Below are 23,978 nucleotides of genomic sequence, written 5' to 3' on the forward strand. Positions count from 1 at the left end.
TTAAAGCAGCAGTATGTACATACGCAATACCCATATTATGATAATGTGTTGACTTCTAGCCACATTTGAAACCTTACATTCTGTTTTTTTTGGGGGAGACCTGTCCGGATTAAGCTAAGTCCGGCTTATCGGGGTCCGAATTAACAAGTTTTTACTGTACTATCTAATTTTTGTAACCAAAAACTCAATATGCTGATCAAGGCAAAATTTATTTTATTTTAAAACATAAACTAAGCGTTACGTTTCAACCTTCTAGCAAGGTCTTCTTCAGACTCTGTACCAAATACAATTTTTGCACATCGTTTATGTAAATTGCTTTCATCTTTTCTACATATTTTATCATAATTTTGCTTTTGCTACATCGATATTTATCCTCCAACGATTTATTTATATTCTTTCACTTTGTGCTGCCATCTGTGTTTTTTTCATGAAACTTTTTTTTCTTTCAATCTCGTGTTATCTGGTTTGTAACAACTCTTTTTGAAACAAATAGCCACGCTTATATAATGAAAATTAAGATTTTGGCGCCACTCAAGGACGACACACCGTTTTGGCGCCTCCCCGAGGGCGGCGCCTGTGTGTAGGTACTATTAAATCGTCGTATGAGAACCAGAGAGAAGGTTACTAAAAAAAAAATGCTGTCTTCAGTTTTGTTTAAACTCATCTGAAGAGCTGTATTTGAAGTCGAATCGACTTCCTTAGAAGGAAGGTGAGTCACGTATGTTCAATTTACTGACTCTTTTTAAGAGTTAGACATTGTAAGAGCAAGTCGCCTGATAATGTTCGCATGAGCACGTGAACACTCATGTATATGTCTTAAATTACGTACATATTAAATGCACACACACACACACACACACACACATACACATACGTATATCAATTCGAAAAAATACTGTTTGATGTACGAGTATATCCACACAATTTACTCTGACACGACTTCTTTCACATCTGATAACTTTTTAGATAGTTAGTAACACTGACTCTTACGGTGTTCCACGGAGGGCGTTGAACACAATTGCTGTGCGTGTTGCATAGAGATGACAGCTAAGGGGCCGTTGGCCACTATACCCCGACGATGTTCACTTCTCTGTGCGAACACTGCAAGCGACAATGCTTCTTACATTCGGCACCAGGGTGCAGCATATACAAGGCATGTCTAGGGGGACTCGAAAAGCTCTGTGCTACATAGTTGCAAACTTAGCGACAATTCCCAAAACCTGGTGAATTTTAAGGTAGAGAGGGACAATTTCCCCAAGGTCCTCCTTCTATTACTTCAAATATAGCGTGATTTTGGGGGGAAATTGTTGAAAATAAATTGAAATGTTATTCTCACTTTTTCAATTGAATATGAAGTTACAAGGGAGTAAATCTGCATTCAGTACAAAAACATTATTGTGAACACTCGTATGCGAACCGCACGCGACGCCACTAACGCTAAAATCAACTACTTTCGAGAAGATCAGAGGTTGATTTGAGTTTAAGCCCACTTTATTATCCACAGATAGGTTAATCGGGACTGGACCTACAGTTTAAAGTGGGATCCTAACCACGTGTCCGCTTTGCTTTCTTCTTTTTATTTTCCCCATTTTTTTCATACCTAGCGGTACCAGTGTACCAAAATTTTAGTTCGCTACCGACAGACTGCAACCAATCAATGTTAAGGGACTTCGTATCAACTTTGAATACCTCTTTAACAAAACGTAGTTAACAGAACCAAATATGTACATGATTTTTCATAGAATACATGTGCTATTTGTTTCAGTGATAAGTCATGAATAACGTTCCAGCTTTAAGAAGCACGACAAGCCGACTAGCTTAATTTAAGTAAATAAATTTCTTATTAAGAAGTGATGGGGAGCTCCTATTTCTGTGCCAGTTAAAGATTGTTGTCTACATTTTCAATATTTTGCGAGTGTCCCCCTCTAGCGTTCACTGGGAGAATTGCAAAAGTTTTGCGGAATGGCATAGGGATTTGGTCTCGCCTTCAAGAACATTGAACCCCAGCCTTGTAGGTGAAGCTCTGACGCAGACGTTTCGAGTTTCAGAGACTAGAAACAGTCATTTCGGCCTTGCCATTTAGGTATGGAGTGTCAAACCCTATTGCAAACAAAGGTTAGCAGAGGCGTATTAACATGCAAGTGCAGCGGGGAGGCATTGAACTCTTACCTACTTGAGAAGCGAGCAAATATAATTACTTGAAAGCTCACATTGTTACCAACGCATAAGGAAAGCTTTTAATGTACTGAAACGAACCTTTTTCAACAAGAAAGAAAGAATGAATAGGAACTTGTTGGAAATTCATCTTCTTTTGCAAATCAGTTTTATAATTTGCTATTGGAAAGTAGTAACGTCGCCGCCGGGGGGAGGGCTCCCTTGGTAGACCAGTTCGCCCCCAACAAACAAGAAAAAAATATGATAAATAGATCAAATATGCCCTTTTTGTATGGTATTTAGAGGTGTATTAAATATGACTGAAGATATTCACGTTCTATAATTTATTTGTGGCTCCATGACTGTTCACAAGTCTTTCTGTAATTGTTATAATCGTTAATTTGGCCCCTATCTTAAGATGTCTGGTCGTCACATTTGACGACTAAGCAACCCTTAAGCTTATAATGACGATAGGGTATTTATTTTTACCTCCATTTGTACAGTGGGATCCTTGAGTATTACCGTGCAAATTGTCCATCACTATTTTCATTAATTTTTCTCTTACATCCTGTGTGTTTTTAAGCGGTGGATATCTATGTATGCTGGTGCAGAAGTTGTCAACAGCTTGTTTTGAGCTTTCTTTTAATTCTTGAAGCTCTTATTGGGTCAAATAAAGTAGACGAACATGGTGATGGACAATTTGCACGGTAATACTCATAGATCCCACAGTACACGTCGAATCTTTCAAATTTTCCAAATAATTGGACAATTTGCGACGAATCTGTAATCACTCTATTGCATCTTTTTCTCCATCATTGTGTTGATTAATCGCGACGATTCCAAACTTCTGTTTTGATAGTAGCATTACGCCATACTTGTCACATTATGACGTTTGTTTTAAAACATAGTAACAAATATAAAATACAGTTTCTTATCTGAATTTAACTGTGTGTTGAGCAAATCTCAAATTTATGATCAAATGAACACGTAGAACATTTGAAACTTCTCCCAGTCTTTTAAAAAAGATGTTAAGAAGATATTTTCTATTCAAACCTTGCATATTATGCTACATACTAGTCCTTTTAACGTAGTTTTACTGAAACTGGAATATGACTCAGCAACCGAGACACCCAAAACTTCAAAATGTCTTAGAAGTTTGGGTGCTACAGTATTAACTATGACCAAAATAACATTTCCGCAAATACATTACATAATAGGCAACCTGCTACATAATGAGGTTATGTTTTCATAATTTATTATTTAATCAAATGAATAAATGGTCCCACTGTTTTCAGAATTCGAAAATGTTAGATTCTATGTGGTACATCACTCAAAGTATGCCTAAGATTTCCCCTTAACTTTTAGCTTTTTCTTGAACGGTGTGTGCAAAAGTTAATAACAAAATAGAATAACTAGGCACTTGAGTACGGCACGAAATAATGAACAACAGTTGGACTGGATATTCACTCACCTGGTGGAGCGAGTAGAAAATTGTCCCAGATGATATAATAATAAATTAGGCTTATTTTTTAACTAACTCGCTAGCCTTCTTGAACCCGAAGGTTCATGGCTGCAGCAACACAGGCCTGCCATCTGTCCCTATCCTGAGCAAGATCTATATACTCTTTTCAATCCCTATCAATTTCCTTTAGGTCCATCTCAACATTATCCCTCCATCTTCGTCTTTGTCTTCCTACTGGTCTCTTACCATCAGGTTTCCCAACAAGAATCCTGTAAACTCTTCTTTCCTCTCTCATTCGTGCCACATGGCTGGCCCATCTAAGTCTTCTTGATTTAATCATTCTAATAATATTTAATTATTTTATTGGTTTTAATTGTTGTTATTGACAAAAGTAATCATAACCATGATACTGTTCAAGTTTTTATCTGTGGCCTTCCCCCAACACCTACAAGAATTTCTGGCGACGCCCATGTTCCTTCGCGACGAGCACCAGGCACGGACTCGAGGAACCGATTTCAATCACGAGTTCTGTGAATTTTCATTCACCGCAAGTAGGCCAACGAGTCATTCACTCGCCCTGCTCTGCAGAGTTGATTTACAGGTCGATCCGGTGCTACGTCTCCTTCGTCCCTTTGACGCTGACACAGCAGGACTTGCAGAACGGTTCTATACAGGCTAACATTCAACCTCTTAGTTTTGGAAGGTTGAAATTTTTGTTCTACGACAGCAAAAATAAGAGCTTTAAGGCGAGGAGGGACAATTACGCACTAGTTGTGCATTTATTTCAATATCGTCGGATTGGGCACTGCTATTTAAAAAAGGGATTAGTGTGCAAGAGAGTATGAATTTCTCTCCACGTTGCAAGTGGAATAGTAAGCTAGACACGATGTTTGAAAAATATAATTAATAAGTATTTACAGAATCCCATGCATTCTTTATGGGAAATCAACTTCAACTTCAAGTTACGGCTAATCAAATGGGAGTTTCGACTTTTCCTACTACTATGACATAGTTCAACGGGTCCTTTTTCCGTCCAGGTACTTTACTACGTCATTGAATGCTTGGTATTCCCGAGAGAACGAATGAAATAATGGTCCCATACGCTTAATGCATTTCTCCTTGCCTCCTACGGCCATCCTGACAGTGTTGCCAAACCTGATGTGCATAAAAGAGCTAAATTTCACCATTAATATAGCTAAAGATGACTTTCAAGGAGCTAGATTAACGATTGCTGCATAAAGTGCCTCCTAGGGTAATTCTAGGTGTCAGAGGGGTGGGGGTGCTGCTATTACCGTTAGCTTTAAAGTGATGGCAATTTATCCTTAGTTTTCACCACCTAGATTTGGTGGCATTACCCATCTCAATAATCCAATGATGTTCATATGAAATCGAAAATAAAGGATTCCCGGATAACAATATTGTCATCTTCACTTTAGCCACAGCGCTATATATAAAAATACCTGTGGAGGAAAGAGGGGTGGGTGACGCAGCCTATATATGAATATCACGTCACGTGCAAAATGTACACTCATGGCAGGTTGGTCTCCGGAGCCAGTGGTGGCATCATGGTGGGGCAGAGGGCGGGTGCCACAATTCACAGTCAAACGAGTGCACGAAAGAGCCAGATATAGCCAGGGTAGAAGTTGGTGATAAAGCATTTGTGTTCGAACAAACGACGTGAATTTTTCAACACGTTCTCATTAATATTGGAAAACAAGCACACAAACTATTTTTGAAAGACAGAAAATGCTTGATAAATGCATTCCGAATATAATTCTATTTTTTACATTAACATGTATCCCTTCATCAATTTCACATCATCACTCATCCTCAGCGTCGTGATTTGCTAAAAGTGGCAGAAAGGCGACGTAAAGAAATTCATACATGGAACGTGTTTCCATATCATGCATAACTAATTTGCAGAATGTAGACGAGTTCGGGACTCGCATAGAATAAGCCGACAGTCACGGGCGGCCACGGGAGGGCGCCGAACCTTCAGGAGCACCAAAATCTTATTTTTGATTATATAAGCGTGGCCATTTGTTTTAAAAGAAGAGTTCGATTTGTGTAGACAATAATTAATTAAAGATACTTCTCCATAACATACCGGCAATACATACATTTCAATATCATGTAGCAATTTAAGCTAACAGATTACTGTTATTTAGATATGATTATGTATAGGTATTAAATGAATGCTACTACTTGTAGAACTCAGCTCTACTCACAGAAGAGCCACCACACTCACCAAACAGTAGCAACAATAGACATAGCAACGTTTGCTCTTAGCACGGCATTAAAATTCGGCCCTTCTTAGGACCACAAAAGTCACTCTAAAAGTCGGCCCTTATAAGGACCACTTTAAAGTCGGCCCTTGTTAGGACCACAAACAAAAACCATACCGATCGGACTCAGGCGACAGATGCGGACGTCCTGAGGTACCAGATTAACACCAACATGTTATTCCAAGCAAACCAGATTACAACTCGGACAGGAGCTTGGTTACTACAACGATACTCCACATAACTAAGCAGCCAAATAAAGACGACGACGTACAATATATACACTCTTTAACGGCCATTGAAAGCCTCCACCGGGAATCGAAATCGGGACACCCTTGATTACAAGGCGGCGACGCTACCTCTGCGCCATCGGGGAGGCTCCGCCGCGTACAAATCAGACTTGCTCTTTGAAGTAGAGGAGATGCCGAAGAGTACGATAATCGTAATCTGTCGCCACCCTTATCTTACTTACTTCCTCAGGGTATCCGAATCGCGCTACTTGTTTGATCTGATGTTTGGTAACAAATTATCGCACAAACACGTCACCGCCTCGGAGAGTTCTGATAAGAAATATTACCTGGAGACTGTTACGCGTCTTTACATAATTTGAAGCTCCGATATGATTCTTCATAAAGTACACTCCTGTTCACAATAAAGTGGCATGTTTTATATACTTTGGACAGTTTAAGTATTCCACTTTATCTGAACAGAAGAGTATGACTATCCACTCGATGTTATCACTTATCAGGTCATACTCGTAGCGAACAAAAAAAACATTTTTCTTTGGCTAGGATCATTATGTAATGACGTCAGTTTTAGAGCTACAACAGAGCAATTAGCTAGAGGTTTAAAAAGGCTAGGGGGTTAGTTAGTTATTTGTTTACCATTGATTTTCAAAATTGCATTTAATCTATTATATTTTATTAACTTTTCTCAACATCTTTTTGATGTTCGAACTGTGAAATCGACGTTGCTTGATATAAAAATATTGTTATGCTTATGATCCTTGTTTATCTTTCTCCTTAATATTCGCCAACTCTTTCACCCCTGCCAACCGTCTACGCTATGATGCCAGGGGTTCGACTCCCGGCCTGAGCATGGGTGTTCTTTAGGCGAGATTACTTTCGTAACATCTGTGGATGTTTTGCATTGGCAGCTTGGGAGCGAGTCATAGCTCCAGAAACCACCAATCAACAAGCGAGCCGTTGACGTCATCTCAACCCAACACCTATCGCTATCCCTGTTGCTCGCGCTCTGGACTGTTGGTAGGCTCACTAACTGGGCTCGCGCTCTCGGCTGGAGTTATGATAATAGTATTTCTAAACTTAACGAAATCGATCAATCAATCGAGCATATTGAGTAGTGTTAAGACTGTTAACCCTCTACTAAACTCGTTGATCGTTTCGTTTCATTTTGTTTTATGACTGTGTATACTATTATGCATTGCTGTTTCGGCACATATCAACTCGATTTGGCAGCCGCTTGAAATGATCGGAAGGGAAGAAGAGATGAGGGGATGAATTATTTGTCAGCAACAAAGATCAGGATTCCGGAATTAGAAGAGTCCCGAAATAACGAGACGTATTTACAAACCCTGGAGTGCTGCAGAGCCAGATGTATATAACGCTTTCTTATTGGCTGTGAGCACCGGATGTGTTTATGTTCCGTATCCTTCCTTTCTTGCCTGGTCGTTTACAGAAAAAATTAGACTGGTGATTATCTAGTAATGAATTTTGTAATCAAATTGGCGAAATTATGATAAGAAATATATACTTGTATGGAAAAAGTTAAAAAAACAATTGAATCCTTTCTTGTCAATAAAAATCAATAAGCCTTTGAAAAACAATAATGTTGAATATTTATGAAAATGCTTGTAACGTATGTGAAGTGATTACCTACCGCAGTATACGAGAAATTTCATAACTTGACATGTGATAAATAATACCATTTTTGTGTACTAATTTTAAAAATGTGCTCAATATCAGTTTAAAGGAGTTTCCCATCATGTTAGGATGGATATCTGAAATCTGCACTGTCAATTTGAACCCTGCCATCTAGCGTTACTTTAAAGAAACACTGCATTAGCTTCCGGAAGACAGCCAATCAGGAGCCAAATATGGCAGCAGGTTCTGCAGCACTATAGGGTTTGTAAATAAGCAGACGGGACAGGCTTTCTTTAAATTCGAACCGAGACTGCTCGTGAAATGTATCGAAAAAGTACAAACAAAATATTTAAGCAAGCCATCAAAGTTCGTGTTGCGCGACTTTTGAAACACGTAGTCAGGATCTTATTTCGAGGGGAGGGGGCTCATCCGTTATCAGAACAGGTGCCGCCAGAAATATTTGTAGAGGAGATCAACCAATTGATAAAAACTTGATTAGTAGAAATAATAATGCCAATAATAATTATTACCTCGGTTGTAATTGTCATTTTACAATAATAACTATTATAAATTAAAAATAAATCAATTTTAATCCAAATGTATTATTATTATTATTATTATTATATAAATGGAATGGAGAGATTTTGCTACTCGATCCACCGTATGAGTGAATATCCAACACTGTTGTAAATTAATTTTGTTACATTTTGTACAGTTAGTGTACTGAAATTCATAGTTACTGTATTTTGTTATTAACTTTTACACATTCTGTTCAAAAAAGGCTTTAAAAGTTTATATTGTGTGACTTCTCACAAAGAAAACTATAATTTTTTTAAGCTGTGGATCCATTTATTCTTTGGATTAAATGGTAGAATATAAAAATATAACTTGGTTCCTTTATTATACACTAATCTTTTTTCGATCTAATGTTAAATCCTGCTAAGGAAGTAAAATTAATTACCACTATACACTATTTATATTAGATATTTGAAGGATTTCGGGGGGGGCTTTAACTACGTGCTACGTGCCAGGAAACACACTGTGGTAAGACGAGACTTCGCATTTGCCCCAACAAAAGACAATCGGTTTCAGCTTTCATGCGCCTCTATCGGCTCTTTCTGTACTCTTTACGTGGCAAGCGAATGACTAATTTGTTTTGTTTGCTCAGTATCAACTAGAACTGCGACGTTACCGAAACAATGAGCATAATGAACGATTGTTTACGAAATGCCAGTGATGTTTGTCACCTTCTGTCACTGGTTTACAGGTCAATTTATTGTTCAGCGAATGTACTACGACTAGCATGTGGGGACAAGTTTTAACTAGAGTTATATATAGAGGTTGATTTTAGCTTGTGACAAAGAAGGAAGTAATTTTGGAAATGTTCATATTATTTCAGCATATAAGGAAAGAGAAGCTACGCAGTAAAAGCTGTACAGTATTTTCATTGGCGGATTTAGCGGGAGGGGTATGGTGGCACATGCCCCTCCCAAAAGGATGACTAAGTATTTTTATAAATATAGATAGCATTATATTACAACTAACAAAAATGTTCGAGCAGTTCTTTTTCTGATAATAAGAGAATAAAACAAAGTTTAGCTCAAATACATTGATCAGGACTAAACGCACGGTCATGAAAATAGGTGGCTGGGCAGAATTGCGCTGTTGCCACATATGGGAACATGCGTTGCCTAGTTCGAGCGTGAGGCCGACCTCTCTCTTCGGGGCACTTTAATGTCATCCCTGACCTTACGAGCAAATACTGTCAGTTTGTATCACATGGATTATAAAGACCAACTCTACAACGAGATCCTTCATTCTCTTAAACCTCCGAACAGACGGGGTGGTGCTCCGACGTGGCAACAGCGCGAACTTCTGCCACCCGCCTGATTTCATGGCCGTGTGTTTAGATTTTCTAGACGCTTAAGTACGTGGGTCGTTCAATATATAAGTTTCCGTATGCTGTAAAACATTCTATTTTTAAGATACATTAGAAAACTATACATACATGTGTAGGAGGATCCTTCCTCACTTCTCCACATAATCCCCATAGAGATTCAGGCATTTGTCCCACCGATGCACCAATTTGTCCATTCCCTTTGGAAGAAAATCAGGGCTCTGGCTATTGAGCACTATTCTCACATTCCGCTTCACTTCTTCATCTGTTTCGAAACGGTAACCTTGCAATCCAGACTTTAACACCGGAAAAATATGGAAATCACTCGGCGCTAAATCGGAGCTGTATGGAGGGTGGGGCAGCCGTTCCCACCCCAATTCTTCAATTTTGTGTTGTGTTTGCACTGCTCAGTGGGGGCGAGCGTCATCGTCAAGATGAATGACACCAGCTGACAGGAGACCTGGTCGCTTATGTCGAATTGCGTTTCTCAGTTTATCCAATGTTTGACAATTAATTGTTCTTCCTCGTTCCAAAAAGTCCATAAGCAGAACGCCCTTAGCATCCATGCTTCTGAACTCCTTATGACGCGAGCCCGCGTTTTCGGAACAAGCACTTACTTTTCGCCCTTGAGCGCATGCGCCTTCATGTCTGATAACGAATCGATTGTTGTTCCTTGTAGACGAAGGATGGCGCTTGTCAACCATGTGCTTCTTTTTAATGGCATTGCTTTATACAATATTCTATAGCACAGGGAAACTTATATATTGAACGTCCCTAGTAAGACACCGGAAACTGAATCAGGGGCCTGCTTACAAGGCAATAACATTAACTGGTTAACTGATGACACAAAGCAAGAGCATTCTCGGTCAAATATTTCCAATTTTTTTCATAGTGTCTCCTGAGGAAATGAATTCTCAAGCGTTTCTATTTCCTTCTGTAATCACTGTCAATAGACATAACAGAGAACTACTTCTATTTCATAATAATCTACCATATTTTGATAAAAGGGTCCTGTATTCATTTCCTGGTTTCCTGGTGGATGTACACTGGTTCGAAGTACATTTTGAAGGTCCAGTCACGATTATCTTAACTAGCCACAAATTGAGGTCGTACTTGTCTTGATGCGAATGTGATATGTTTGAGTTTGTTTTTAACATCTAGAAAAATCTGCACATTACATTTCCATTTCAACTTTGTATGAGGTCATTCCATGTCAAATCAACAAGGTCCTCAACCTTACATTTTTTTTATTCATTTGAAATTTGTCTCACTGGAAGAGCCACCTGAGGTAGGAAGATATGCAAAGTTTTGGATCCATATCTTTTGCATTTCCGAAATTACAGTGTTGCAAACTGTGCAATTTTGACAATTTTTTTCCAACATCTTGTTAACTTTAAATTGCAATATTTCGGCAACTAGGGCACCTATAGAAGTGATTGAGACGGCGTTGGAAAGATCTTTGAGGGCTCTTTCACACAAGATATAGCATGCCAGAGTCAGGGTAAAAAAAATAATTGAAGATTGTGTAAAGAAAACTTTGGTAGCCATTTTCTCAAGAACGTGTGTTTTAATTTTTAAAAAAACAGATTGATCGCTGTCACATGCTTATCCCGTCTGTGAGTATTTCTACGAATTTTGAAATCTAGTTTGGAACTTCTTGTGCGGGTTTATGAACTGTAGAGATACCTTAGCCAGCGTGATAAACCTCCATTGCATACTTTCCACCCATCCTATCGTCGTTTTGCATTTTGACTTCGTGTCCGGAAAATATATGTATGTACAGTGCACAGTTAGGGATAATTATTCACACTGACGCCAATGAACAAGTTTTATCTTCAGAACTCCCCTTTCCGAAGTAGTCTAGTTCCCAGTGATTAGGAAAAGTTACTTCAATTTAAGCTGGGAAAATAATAAGCAGTTGTATATCTTGTACAGTGAACGGCAAAGAAAATAGTAGGCAAATAGTCCATTGGTAGGACGTTTTAATATTTCAATTCATGATCGTTACATTGTTGAAAACAGATTTAATGAAAATTGTGATGGACAATTCGCCAACTATTACCTTTGCCGTTGGGTGTACAGTCATGGTAACTTGTACAGTTGTAATGTCAGAAGGATCGTTACTACCCGGAAATATCCGTAACACTGCACAGAGCGAATTATTATTATTACTTTTTGTTTCGGCGGGGGGAGGGGACATTCCTTGCCGATTCAGATGTAATCAGGAACATCATAATCTATTTCATTGTTGTTAACAATATCTAAGAAAACATTAAGTTGGTGTGGATTATAATGCTTTTGACATAGGCGTAACTTGGCGGGGGCACTCGCCTCCCAAACGATTCAGCTTTATAAGAGTTACAAGTTTTGTTAACGTCCTGGGAAGTAAGGAGCATAGCAATAAAGGGTAATATTCGTGATTTCGCATATGTAACAGTTATTTATCAAATAATTCTGGACGATTTTTTAATGGGGTGGAAACCTTTTCAATTCTGATCCCCCAAAATTGGCCCTATTGTGTCATGAAAGCCTTAATTATGAATAAATAATTTTTCTTCACAAAAAATATCCTTCGAAGATGTCTACATTGATTAAAAAACTAATTGTGATACATTTTGTATTAGTTATGTTCAACAAATTTAGCCTTTTATTACAGAACCAAGTCCTCCTCTGTAGCCGAGCGGGTTAAGGCGTTCACTCGTCTTGAGATCGTTCGCTGCGGGACGGCGTAGGTTCGAATCCGGCCTACGTATAGGGCCGGTGGCAACCCACCATCGTGAGGAAATTGGGGAGCTCCGAGCGAGTGAGCGTAATCCGGCCGAGACGACCTACTATAAACGGCTGGGGATACGTCGGGCCGACCCCCCGACTATTCCAATACTGATTGCAGATCTCCACGCTTAGAGGTGACGAAGGAAAGTGTGGGAGGGAGACCGGCAGTCGGTAGGTAAGCCAAGGCCCTTAGGCTGTCGCGCTAAGGATTATTATTATTATTACAGAACCAACATTTAAATAAAATTAACATGGCTTGGATTTTGATTTAGTCGTATGAATTCCGAAAACACAGTCCATCGCCTCAAAGATCTCATGTGCACAGAGAGATCGTATGGAATAACCAAAACGAATTTCTATTAAACAAACCATTGTTTAGATAGACAAGAAACAAATGATTTTTCGGTATAACCAAATTATTTTAGTAATATTTGTGCAAGGGCATTCAAAAAGTGATAATGAAGGGCATAACGTCCTGAAGAAACCGAACGATATCAATGTCTTGAAACTTTTATAATAACTAGTGCTCGGAAGTTGTTGACCCAAAAAATATCGAAACATGACCCGCAGAATGACCTTAAAATTATCGAAACATGACCTAAAAATTGTAAAACAAAAAAAAAAAACCTAAAAATTTTCCCTATTGGAATGAAAGCTTCATTATTTTCACAAATTTCGAGAGAGGATTGGAATAATTCGATAGAACCTAATTTTTTTAAACTATTGAAGCAAATTTTCTTTATTTTTTACTTTAAGGTTACGTAAATTACACCGCAAGGCTTTTCTGCATAAGTCATTCACCTCCTTTCGGAGTGGGCTTGGTCAGCATCCGAAAATGCAGTTGTGTTTTACGTGCATCAGATTATAAATTTTCTTTATGCTGGGACTAATTTTACATTAAGACCACACATTAAAGAGATAACGGACTGATATCAGGTTTAGCATTGTTTTCACAGCTCAAAAAAGATGACTTTTCATCAAGTTCCGATCCCTAATAATAACACTAGAGCTCGTCACCTTTGGCTAGAAACTGGTAAGAAATAGGCGGTGGGGGCCAACAAAATGACGACGACAACGACGGGCTTAGTATCACATCGTTCTGCAATGTTATGTATTAGTCTTACCGTATTTCATTTCAAGTGGATTTTTTTCCGCAATGTACTCTTTCCCTGCTTATCTATAGATACAATTGATTGCAGGAGTTAGATAAACAGTTCGCGATTAATAAATGAACGAGTGTGCCGAGTCCTTCCCTTTACATGTGCATCTATAATTGACACAGATACTAAAAGTTCAGAGCAGCTTGTTGCATGGAAGTTGAATGCACACGTCATTAAGGTGCTAACCAATCAACAGCAAGCTGCCTTACCGTAGCGACACGACAAGCCTGCATTCGTTTGGTGAAATTCTCAAGTCGTGATAAGCATGCCCTCAAATGGTAGATACGCGACACGTGTCGTTTAGTTGTAAAATCTCCCTATAGAAGCTGACACGCGGTAGCAGCAGCTATGTACAGCGGGATGCATAAGTATTGTCCGACTTGTATTGCACGTATTAATATTTTAATATCATCTGACAGGTCTTCGTAGGGGAATGATCAACGTAACGAAGACAGAGATCCAAGGTTCGAACCCTGGTGGGACATGGTTTGTCACATCTCTATTTCTACAGGTCATCATTCATCCACATCGTCGCAATTAATCCAATGGGAAGAAATAAAACTTAACTTTACTTTAGCTCACCAAGATAGAGAACAATAAAAACCACAGATAGGTAGAAACGGATAGAACCCGGTGACACAAGTTATGTGCACAATAGCACTTGCTGCCTCGAAGTTTGAGCACCCATACTCACGACCCCGCCGCCTAAAATTCACGATTCAATTCCCATCCAGCACTTTGATCTGTCTCATCTGCAGGGTGATCATACAGACTTCAACCAACGACAGTATTGTTCTCTGATTGCGCTGGATTGAGAGAAGGTGCCTGTGGGGTGTGCACCAGGATCACCTGATCTCAACCCCATAGACTTTACCATAGGATAACCAGTACAAGCAGCTGCTCACATTTTGAAAAGAATTCAAGGAAACCTGTTGAAACGTGTGAGGAAATGTGTTGAGACTGGTGTCGGTCACGTGCACAACGCTTTGCATTACTGTTCATTAGTTCTCTCAATAGTTCAAGACTTCATGACCACCCTGTAGTCACAATTCAACCAACTAACTCTCTAGCATCTTTAACCCGAAGGTTTATGGCTAGCATGTTCCTATCCTGAGCAAGATCAATCCAATCTTTTCCATCCTTACCGATTTCCTTTAGGTCCATCTCAACGTTATCCGTCCATCTTCGTCTTGGCCTTCTTACAGGTCTCTTACCATCAGGTTTCCCAACAAGAATCCTGTAAACTCTTCTTTCCTCTCCCATTCGTGCCACGTGGCCTGCACATCTAAATCTTCTTGATTTAATTATTCTAATAATATCTGGACAGGAATGCACATTATGCAGTTCTAAATTATGTAACCTTCTCCACTCACCTGTCTCCTCATCCCTTTTAGGTCCAAATATTTTCCTAAGGATCTTATTTTCAAATACTCTCAATTTATGTTCCTCTTTCAATGTGAGGGACCAAGTTTCACACCCATATAATACTACAGGCAAAATTACTGTTTTGTATATTTTAACTTTTAGTTTCTTAGATGTTATGCGAGAAGATAAAAGTTTATGAAGTGAAAAATAAAAAAGTTAAGAAATAAACACGTATTTCAAATTCAGAAATATTTTATGTGTAAAAAGTACTAAATAAACACATATTTGGAATAATGGTCATTTCAGTGAAAATACTGGAATATTTCGCGGCACACACTTTGGGAACCACTGTCCTAAGTACTTGAAAATTTGGAACTCATTCAAACGAGTTGTTATCAATAATTAAATTTTGATTATTACCTAACACGTGTTAGGTAGTCATGATTCATTGTTACGATTAACATGTGATACTAAGTCCGTCGTTGTCGTCGTCATTTTGTTGGCCCCCACCGCCTATTTCTTAACAGTTTCTAGCCAAAGGTGACGAGCTCTAGTGTTATTATTAGGGATCGGAACTTGATGAAAAGTCATCTTTTTTGAGCTGTGAAAACAATGATAAACCTGATGTCAGTCCTCTATCTCTTTAATCTGTGGTCTTAAAGTAAAATTAGTCACAGCATAAAGAACACTTATAATCTGATGCACGTAAAGGCAATATCTTAAATCATGCTCCGTGGCCACCGAAATCTTATTTTCATGCACAGTGACGTCATCACTGATTATATCCCCAGGGAATCGAAGCGGGGACTTCCTAAGTCTGAGGCCACGGTTCTGAAGGGTGTTGGAAGAAGGCCCGGAGCATGGAATCGAGAATCCTTTGTAAACTAGCGCTAATAGAAGGGTAAACAAGTGAACACCGCGCAGCACTTAACAGGGGAAAATGGCCGACCTTGAATTCGGTGGCCTTCAAAGCCGCAACGATTCACATTGTGTACAGCGGAGGGCAAAAATGCGCAATGCTTGTACTTGTACAGTTCTTCGTATGCTGATTATGCACGAGCCGAAGCAACAAGTGCTTGAAGGTGTACTTTGTGGGTCAACGAACCAACCGGTAGTCCAAACCCAGCAATTCTGCGATACTGGGGAATGAGAGGTCGTGGGTTCGACTGTAGGGATAAGGATCTTGGCTAGAATTGCACGCAAGCAGTAGTTTGGCACTCTTTTTTCATTTAATTAGTAATACAGTAAAACCTCGTTAGTCCTAACTAGTTGGGGGAAAGTCCTGATTAACTGAAATAACCTAAAAGAACAGTAGAAAGTGCATTAAAACTCCGTTTATAGCAACAAATCAAAGGGCATAGGCCTAAAAACACTATACAGTACAGTAACATGTAAAGCAATGCAGTACGAGGGTATTCCTGTGTCAATGCGGCTTTCTCCGAAAGCATTCTGCTTTTTTTTCTGTCCTGGCCGGATTAAGCCAAGTCCGGCTTATCGGGGTCCGGATTAACGAGATATTACTGTATTTTTAAGGAGGCAATATGCACTGAAAATAATGATCAATTTGGTTTATTTTACTTCGCTTTTCTGCCACTTTGGATAATCGCGAAGATGAGGATGAGTGATAGTATGATGAAATTGCTGAAAGGAGACTCAGAAAGAATACCCATCCTAAGGTCGGGATTCGAACCCGGGATCCCTGGCATTGTGCTAACCAGTCCGCCACGGAGGTCGACTGAAAATAAAATAATAATGAATAGGCACTATAAAATGAAAATGCACCAACATAGGCAAACACAGCTTGTTATGCATTTTCTTAGCAGGTTGACACACTTATTGACATAAAATTTTTATATTCTTTGCATTTTTATTATTTTCTGTACTTTTTGTTACTTTTGGCTAATCCCGAAAACCACCGATGACTTGTTGTTGGTACAATACCCTCTGTACATGGACGCCGCCAGATATTTTTGTAAGGGGCAGGCCATTGCTCGAACTTGAATGCTAGAAATAATATTAATTTTTATCATAATGTTTGTGATTATTATTACATAATAATAGCTATAATTAACTAATAATAATAAATCAATTTTATTCTACATTTATTGTTATTGTTATACTCTTGGAGAGATATTTCTACTCAATCCAGATGCCGAATATCCAGCCCGTTTTCTATATTTTAAAAAACATTTCATACAATTAGTGTACTGAAATGAATAGTTATATATTTTTTTATAAACATTCGCACACTTCGTTCAAGAAAGAAAGTTTTAAAAGTCAGATATTTTATTCATAAAATTTGTTGCGACTATTCATGTAAAACTTTAATATTTGGAGTTTTGAAAACTGTGAAATAGTTTGTTCTTTAGATTAAATTGTAGAACATGAAAAAACACAACCTTTTACCTGAATTTTGCACTCAATTTCTTCGGTGTAACTTTTTTTTTTACTTTTCTCGTTCTGTTCGAATATTAACTAAACTTTATTCGTGTCCTCCCGTTTTGCCTTATTGCGTTTTTACCTCCCCCAATAGAATTTCAAATGATTTATGTGACACGAACTTTCTAAGGCGAAACGGGACATCCCATTTCGCCTTATCCTGTTTCGCCTTACACACAAAAAATTTCCCACCAGGGAATATTATCGACTTGAATGGTAATTCATAACGGGAGAAGAGCTTGTGATGTTGCCTACCTTGGCTCGCATTGTCCTGTCGGTTAGGTTAGGGTAGGTTAATAAGACATTAATAATAATGACCCTTCATGTCGATAATATTCCCTGGTGGGAAATTTTTTGTGTGCAAGTCGAAATGGGATGTCCCGTTTCGCCTTAGAAAGTTAGTTCCACATAAACCATTTGAAATTGTATTGGGGGTGGTGAAAGCGCAATAAGGCGAAATGGGCCGTAATCACTTTATTTATATTATTAAGATTAAAAAATAACAAGGTCTCTTCTTTTTCGTAGCTTTTGAAATTTTCCCCTGTTCCTTGGGACATTTTCTTCATTGTCAATGGGTACATTTCAAGGAACCAGTTTTCAGGTAGTCAACCGTCTTTATGAGATGTTGGGAAATCTTGCCTTTCATTCACTATACCCCGGAGCGAATTATCACGTCGTTAAGTCAGGACTTCGAGGAGGCCAGGACGTTTGGCGTCAAGGACACTTCCAGTACTAAAAAGCTTATTCTGCCAAGAATATAGGGTGTCACGTTTTGGGGCAGACCTATTTGAGCCTATGTGAGAACCACACCGAATACTTTTTGGCCTTTTGTAGTGAAACTTCTTGTCCCACCGTTGTGAAGTATTAAACTTTGCACACGCGCACAAAAACTTACCAGGATCGTGGCGTATGGCTGCTATCAAGGGGTTCCGTGTTCGATTCCGCATGACGCTCAAGGCCAGGGGTTCGCATCTCACTTTAAACTGTAGTACAACCCTGGTATCAGGTCCTCTTGAGCACCAAGTAGACTTAAAAAATAACTTTTTTGACTTGGCTAGAGTTCGTTGTAGGGAAGCGGGCAGCCTACTTTGTGATTCAATCTCAAAATGTCATGTGTCCCATGGCAAATCTGTGTAAAAGCGACTTTTTGATTGGTTTATTTTACTTCGCTTCTCTGCCACTTTAGGCTAATCACGATGATGAGGATATGTGATGAAATTGGTAAAGGGACACTCACAAAAAACTCCCAGGCCGGGATCCCTGTCATCGTATCACAGTACCAAACACTCCTCCACGGAGGTCGGCGAAAAGCAGCCTAAAATTTCTATTAGTATAGGAGTAAAGGGCGACGGCCCTTTCCATTTTGACGTGCAAATAAGGGCTCACTCTCTTTTCAAGTCCGAAATCTGCGGTCATCATAATAGACCGACCACCTTTAATTAGTGTAATGGCGACAGTTTGTAAAGGGTTGATTTGCCTTCCACAAGAGATCGTTAATACACAAGTACTGTCTCACTACAGCTTCATTAATTCAAGTATATTATGTAATGTTTCATTCACTAATAAATTATATAGGAGGCCTTGCTGATGGCACGTCGTCGCCTTGTAATCAAGGGGTCCTGGGTTCGATTCCCGGTGGAGGCACATAGTGGTTTGGATCCCACTTTAAACTGTAGGTTCAGTCCCGATTAGCCTTACTGTGCATAAATTGGATTTAATACACCAAACCAATCAATCACTAATACATTTTTCAACACAGAATTTTAAGTAAACTAACCGGCAAGTTTAGAAGTTTTTTTATAAAACAAAAACAAGCCATTAGGATGTAAGCAGAAATAAGGACTGAGTCGTGCAAGGTATAAATGTCTCCACATTTAATCATGGCACTATGTATCCACATTGTCGACCCTAACCTAACCTATTCTAACTTATTTAACCTAACCTTAACCTAACTTAGGAGACATACTACACCTATACCGTGATGCCAAACGTTGCTTAAGAAATACAAAATATTAACCCTCCCTTCACTGTACAGTGGGATCCTTGAGTATTACCGTGTAAATTGTCCATCACCGTGTTCGTGCACTTCATTTGACCCAATAAGAGCTTCAAGAATTAAAAGAAAGCTCAAAACAAGCTGTTGACAACTTCTGCACCAGCATACATAAATATCCATCGCTTAGCTAAAATCACATAGGATGTAAGAGAAAAATTGATGAAAATAGTCATGGACAATTTGCACGGTAATATGAATCGTATGAAGTGGCATTACATGTGAAGAAGAAAAAAATACGCCACGAAGCTCAATAGAACATACATACAACACCCGAAATGAACAGCTTCTATAGCTATACTTCATCAGACTGGCATTAGTTCAAGAATGACCCGAACAGATGGCAGTTAAAATATTCAATAACCTGCCAAATGATATAAAAGCAGAAAATACGACAAAGCTCAAAAACAAATTGAATAAACTATTATTAGATCAGGAATATTATAGCTTTAGTGAACACTTAAATTGTAAATTATAGAAATTTCGTAATTGGATATTTTTTGTCTGGATTGCACTGAATCCTCCAACTGCCAATGTATATACATGGTTCACATCGAGTAAAAAAAAAAAAATTCAAGCTCTAAAAAATTTGAAACTGAGTTGACACCAACAATGGTGTAACACAACACCTTATTGAGTGTTAAAAGCCTACATAGTTGGTGTGGTTTGGCAGGAAATGGTGTAACAAGACACCAAAGATGGTGCTAAACAACATCAATTCGTTATTAAGACCATAAGAAGTGTCCTGGTGCCACCAATTTTTGTGGCATTTCAGTTGTATATTTCTTAGAGTGTAGATACGACATTTTAAAATCTGATGCACTCCGTTTTCTTATTTTTCCCCATATTATACTTTGTTTTTCTACATCCTCAGTTTAATCGTAACGATGAAGATAAATGATGATTAGACGTGAACGCCTATGTCCAGTGGATCATGAGAACTGGAGAAGAAAAGGTGAAATTTCTTGAATGTTTTCGATTTGAAATTTCGACCTGTTATGAAAACACTTCCCCAGAACGCGTCTGGCCTTGGTTCGTGAGCAAGGGAAAGCCTGGCGTGGCAGGATCAGGAAATTCCCTGCATTCCGTACACTTGAGCAATCTCACCCAAGCGTTGTATGTCCTCACACTGAGGGGAGGGGGTGTTAACTTTCCTTACCCCCAAGGAAACCCTGATACAGTTATAGATAAATAATTATTTCTGATGTTTGACCTTTAATCAGATCCTCCCAAGAGCATCTGTAAAAACCTGCTGTTTTAAAAATAAGTCAAGCACGAATACGCTGTGGCATTGGAAGAGTATTTCTGTGCGCTGCTTCGCAGTAATTATGCACAGGGTGCGAGATCATTGAAAACCAGTGGGAAGGGAGAAAGTTCTTCATCTTCAAACCCCCCCTCCCCCACAAACATATGTGTATATTATACGATATACATAGTTGTAATGTTATTAAAAGTAAGAATAAATTATTCAATTAAAATATATTATTATTATTAATTACATAAAGGAAATTAATGTGTTACTTTTATACATATCAGATATTGCAAAGAAGCCAATTCCTTTAGTAACTGGTTAAAGATATTAAATAAATTATGAAATAGTTCAAGTGGTTTCATTATGTGTAAGGTTTTGTATAGTTCGTGCTTTATGTTAATATAAATCAATTAGATTTTATAGTTATTATTGTTTTGCATTCTTGTTAAAACAAGTAAACTTTTATTGTGCGTATTGATGTAGATTTGTTAACGATCTTCTGAGCGAGAATGCATTCAATACTCAAAAGTATTTGTGTGTGTTTTCGATATTATTCTTAGTAAAGTATATTTGAAATTAAAAGTAGGCCTAATTGCTTATCTTTTATTTGTTATAAAAATACTCCCCCCGGAAATTTTTGGTGGGGGTGATTTTTGAGGCGAAGATTGTTGGTGGGGGAAATCGCCACCGTCCCCCTAGGATGTCGCAACCTGATTATACCATATAACCATATTAACCAATGTTTGAAATTAACTGAGTTTAGTACTAAAAGTTTCGAGCTGGCAACACTTGGTCATCGAAACTAATCTTCGTGTCTCAATACTGCGCTAAGACAGTTAACCGTACGACAATATGTGCTTGAGATATTATTCTGAGTACTCGCAAATCAAGTAGTGCACTGCTTGCAAAACAGTTGTACCATTTCCAAGAGAATTTACTTTTAATGTGCTACTGAAGTGGATTCAAAGTTCCCACGAAAGGAGGAATTACTGTCAAGCTAAACTTTCGATAATCGTACTGTATGCTGCTTCTGTTGCTGAGTTGAAGTACACTTTATGCACAGTTAGGCTAGGACTGGACCTATAGTTTAAAGTGAGATCCGAACCACTAAACGCCTCCACCGGATATCGAACCGTCCTTTATGTTATTCACTTGTTGACGAAATTGTCTTCCCTCCACCAGATGTCTCCGTGACAGCATGACCGTTCCCTTGTGAGTGACGCTTCATCAGTTTCAATCAATCGTTCATCCTCATCGATTAATCGAGACGAGAACGAGACTAGGTCCTTTGAGACATATTCAGACGAGATCGTGACTTGTGGAGCGACAAGCGTCAGGTGTCGTTTGAGGATTTCACCAGTCTTGTTCAGCTTGAAACTTTGCTGCTTCAGTTTAGTTAGTGTTACAAACTCGGCGCGTTCGATACTTTGAAATGATAATTGAAAACTTTACCTGAATCAAGCACATCCAGTCGTGTATAGTGGATGCAAATTAATCATGAACAAGTTGAATTAAAGGCAATTGAAAGTCGTTGAACAGTGTTCCTTTTGGAAATCTTGAATGGTCTGAAATTGCTCATGTACACGATGAAAGAAAAATTGGACAAATTCACATTTGACCAAAACTACAGAAACAAGGTTATATTCTACCATTTCATCCAAAGAACAAATGGTTTGAGTTGTTGTTTTAAGTCCACTTTATGCACAGTAAGGCTAATCGAGACTGGACCTACAGTTTAAAGTGGGATCCGAACCACTTGTGCCTCCACCGGGTATCGAACCCGGGACCCCTTGATTACAAGGCAATGACGCTACCACTGCGCCATGGGGGAGGTCCAAAAGAACAAATGGCTCTACAGTCTCTAAAACTCTAAGAATTACAGTTGTAGGTGAGAGGTCACACAACAAACTTTATGAAAAAAATCCATTCTAACATTTAAAGTCTTTTCTTGAACGAGGCGTGCAAAAGTTAATATCAAAATGCATTTCGGATACTAACTGCATAAAATGCATAGGAAATAATGGAAAATGATTGTGCTGGTATTCACTCGTTTGGTCGATCGAGTTGGTTTGGTTTGAGTTGGTGTTTTAAGTTCACTTTATGCACAGATAGGCTAATCGGGACTGGATCTACAGTTTAAAGTGGGATCCGAACCACTATGTACCTTCTCCGGGTATCGAACCCGGGACCTCTTAATTACAAGGCGACGATGCTACCACTGCGCCATCGGGGAAGCCCGTTTGGTGGATCGAGTCTCCTCATTTATATAATAAACTTTATTTTTGATAGTTTATAATATTTATTATTGTATAATAACATTTATAACCGTGGTAATAATACCTTTTTTTTCAGCTATTCAACTTTTATCATTTGCCCGAACCCCTTCCCCCTGCAAAAATTTCTGGCGACGCCCATGCTGATACCACCCCTCATGTAAAGTACGAGATACAGTAGGCCGCGTAATCTACGTACGCACGCACGCAGGATTTTTTTCGGTGGACTTGTAATGGTAGATATTACATAGCTGCCTTCAAGAGGAGCTGGAAACAAAGAAATACATCGTGTATTTCGCTCTGTTAAAATAGTACTCAAGAGAAAGATGATAATCTTACCAATTATTTTTTTTCAATTTCATTACTGTTTTCATTTTAAAAAAATTGATTTTCTCAAAATTTCGGGACAGGCTGTAGCCCCGTCAGGTTCCCCCTACGCCAGTAAACCTAACCCTGTTTGTAGAACATTTACATGTATCCATTGCTGCTTATACTGTAATTTAATAATGAAGTGTGAATTCCCTACACGATGTCATATCTATGGAGCCAACCTCAGTGATGAAGTGGTTAGCACTGATCACTAATGTCGAATCCTGCATGGGTATTCATCATCACTTCTTCTCGTCGTCGCGATTAGCCAAGAGTGGGAGAAAAGCGACGCTTTATATCAAAAAGCAAATCATATTTAAGGTGTTTTCATTATATATTTTTTACATGTCATATGACGGTGCATTCTCTCATTAACATGTTATCTTTTTTACATTTCAGGTGGTGGCGGTACAACAGTATTTGGTGAAACCACGCGTAGCAGATATCAACGAAAATATACTCTCAGAGCAATGTCGAAACGAGAGTTCACTCACAGAAGACCTTGTGAAAACGGGGCAACACTTGGAGGAAGTCGTGGAACAGGTAAGTGATTGGTTTGGAGTGTCTGAATCGATTGTAAAATTCACCTAGTGTGACCACAGCCTAATGCCTACTTT

General features: G+C 38.7%; 1 protein-coding gene across 1 annotated transcript in view; it reads left to right on the forward strand.

Annotated features, from left to right (window-relative positions):
* The window catches only part of fus (epithelial splicing regulatory protein fusilli), a 267,610-nt gene that overhangs the window by 15,061 nt on the left and 228,571 nt on the right, over positions 1–23,978 (forward strand). The window contains 1 exon segment of the mRNA XM_083113532.1: positions 23,761–23,904. Coding sequence (XP_082969658.1) covers positions 23,761–23,904 — 144 coding nt within the window.

This window comes from Lepisma saccharinum, chromosome 27 (genome assembly GCF_977018435.1).
Source record: "Lepisma saccharinum chromosome 27, izLepSacc3.1, whole genome shotgun sequence".
NCBI classification, from domain to species: Eukaryota; Metazoa; Arthropoda; class Insecta; order Zygentoma; family Lepismatidae; genus Lepisma; species Lepisma saccharinum.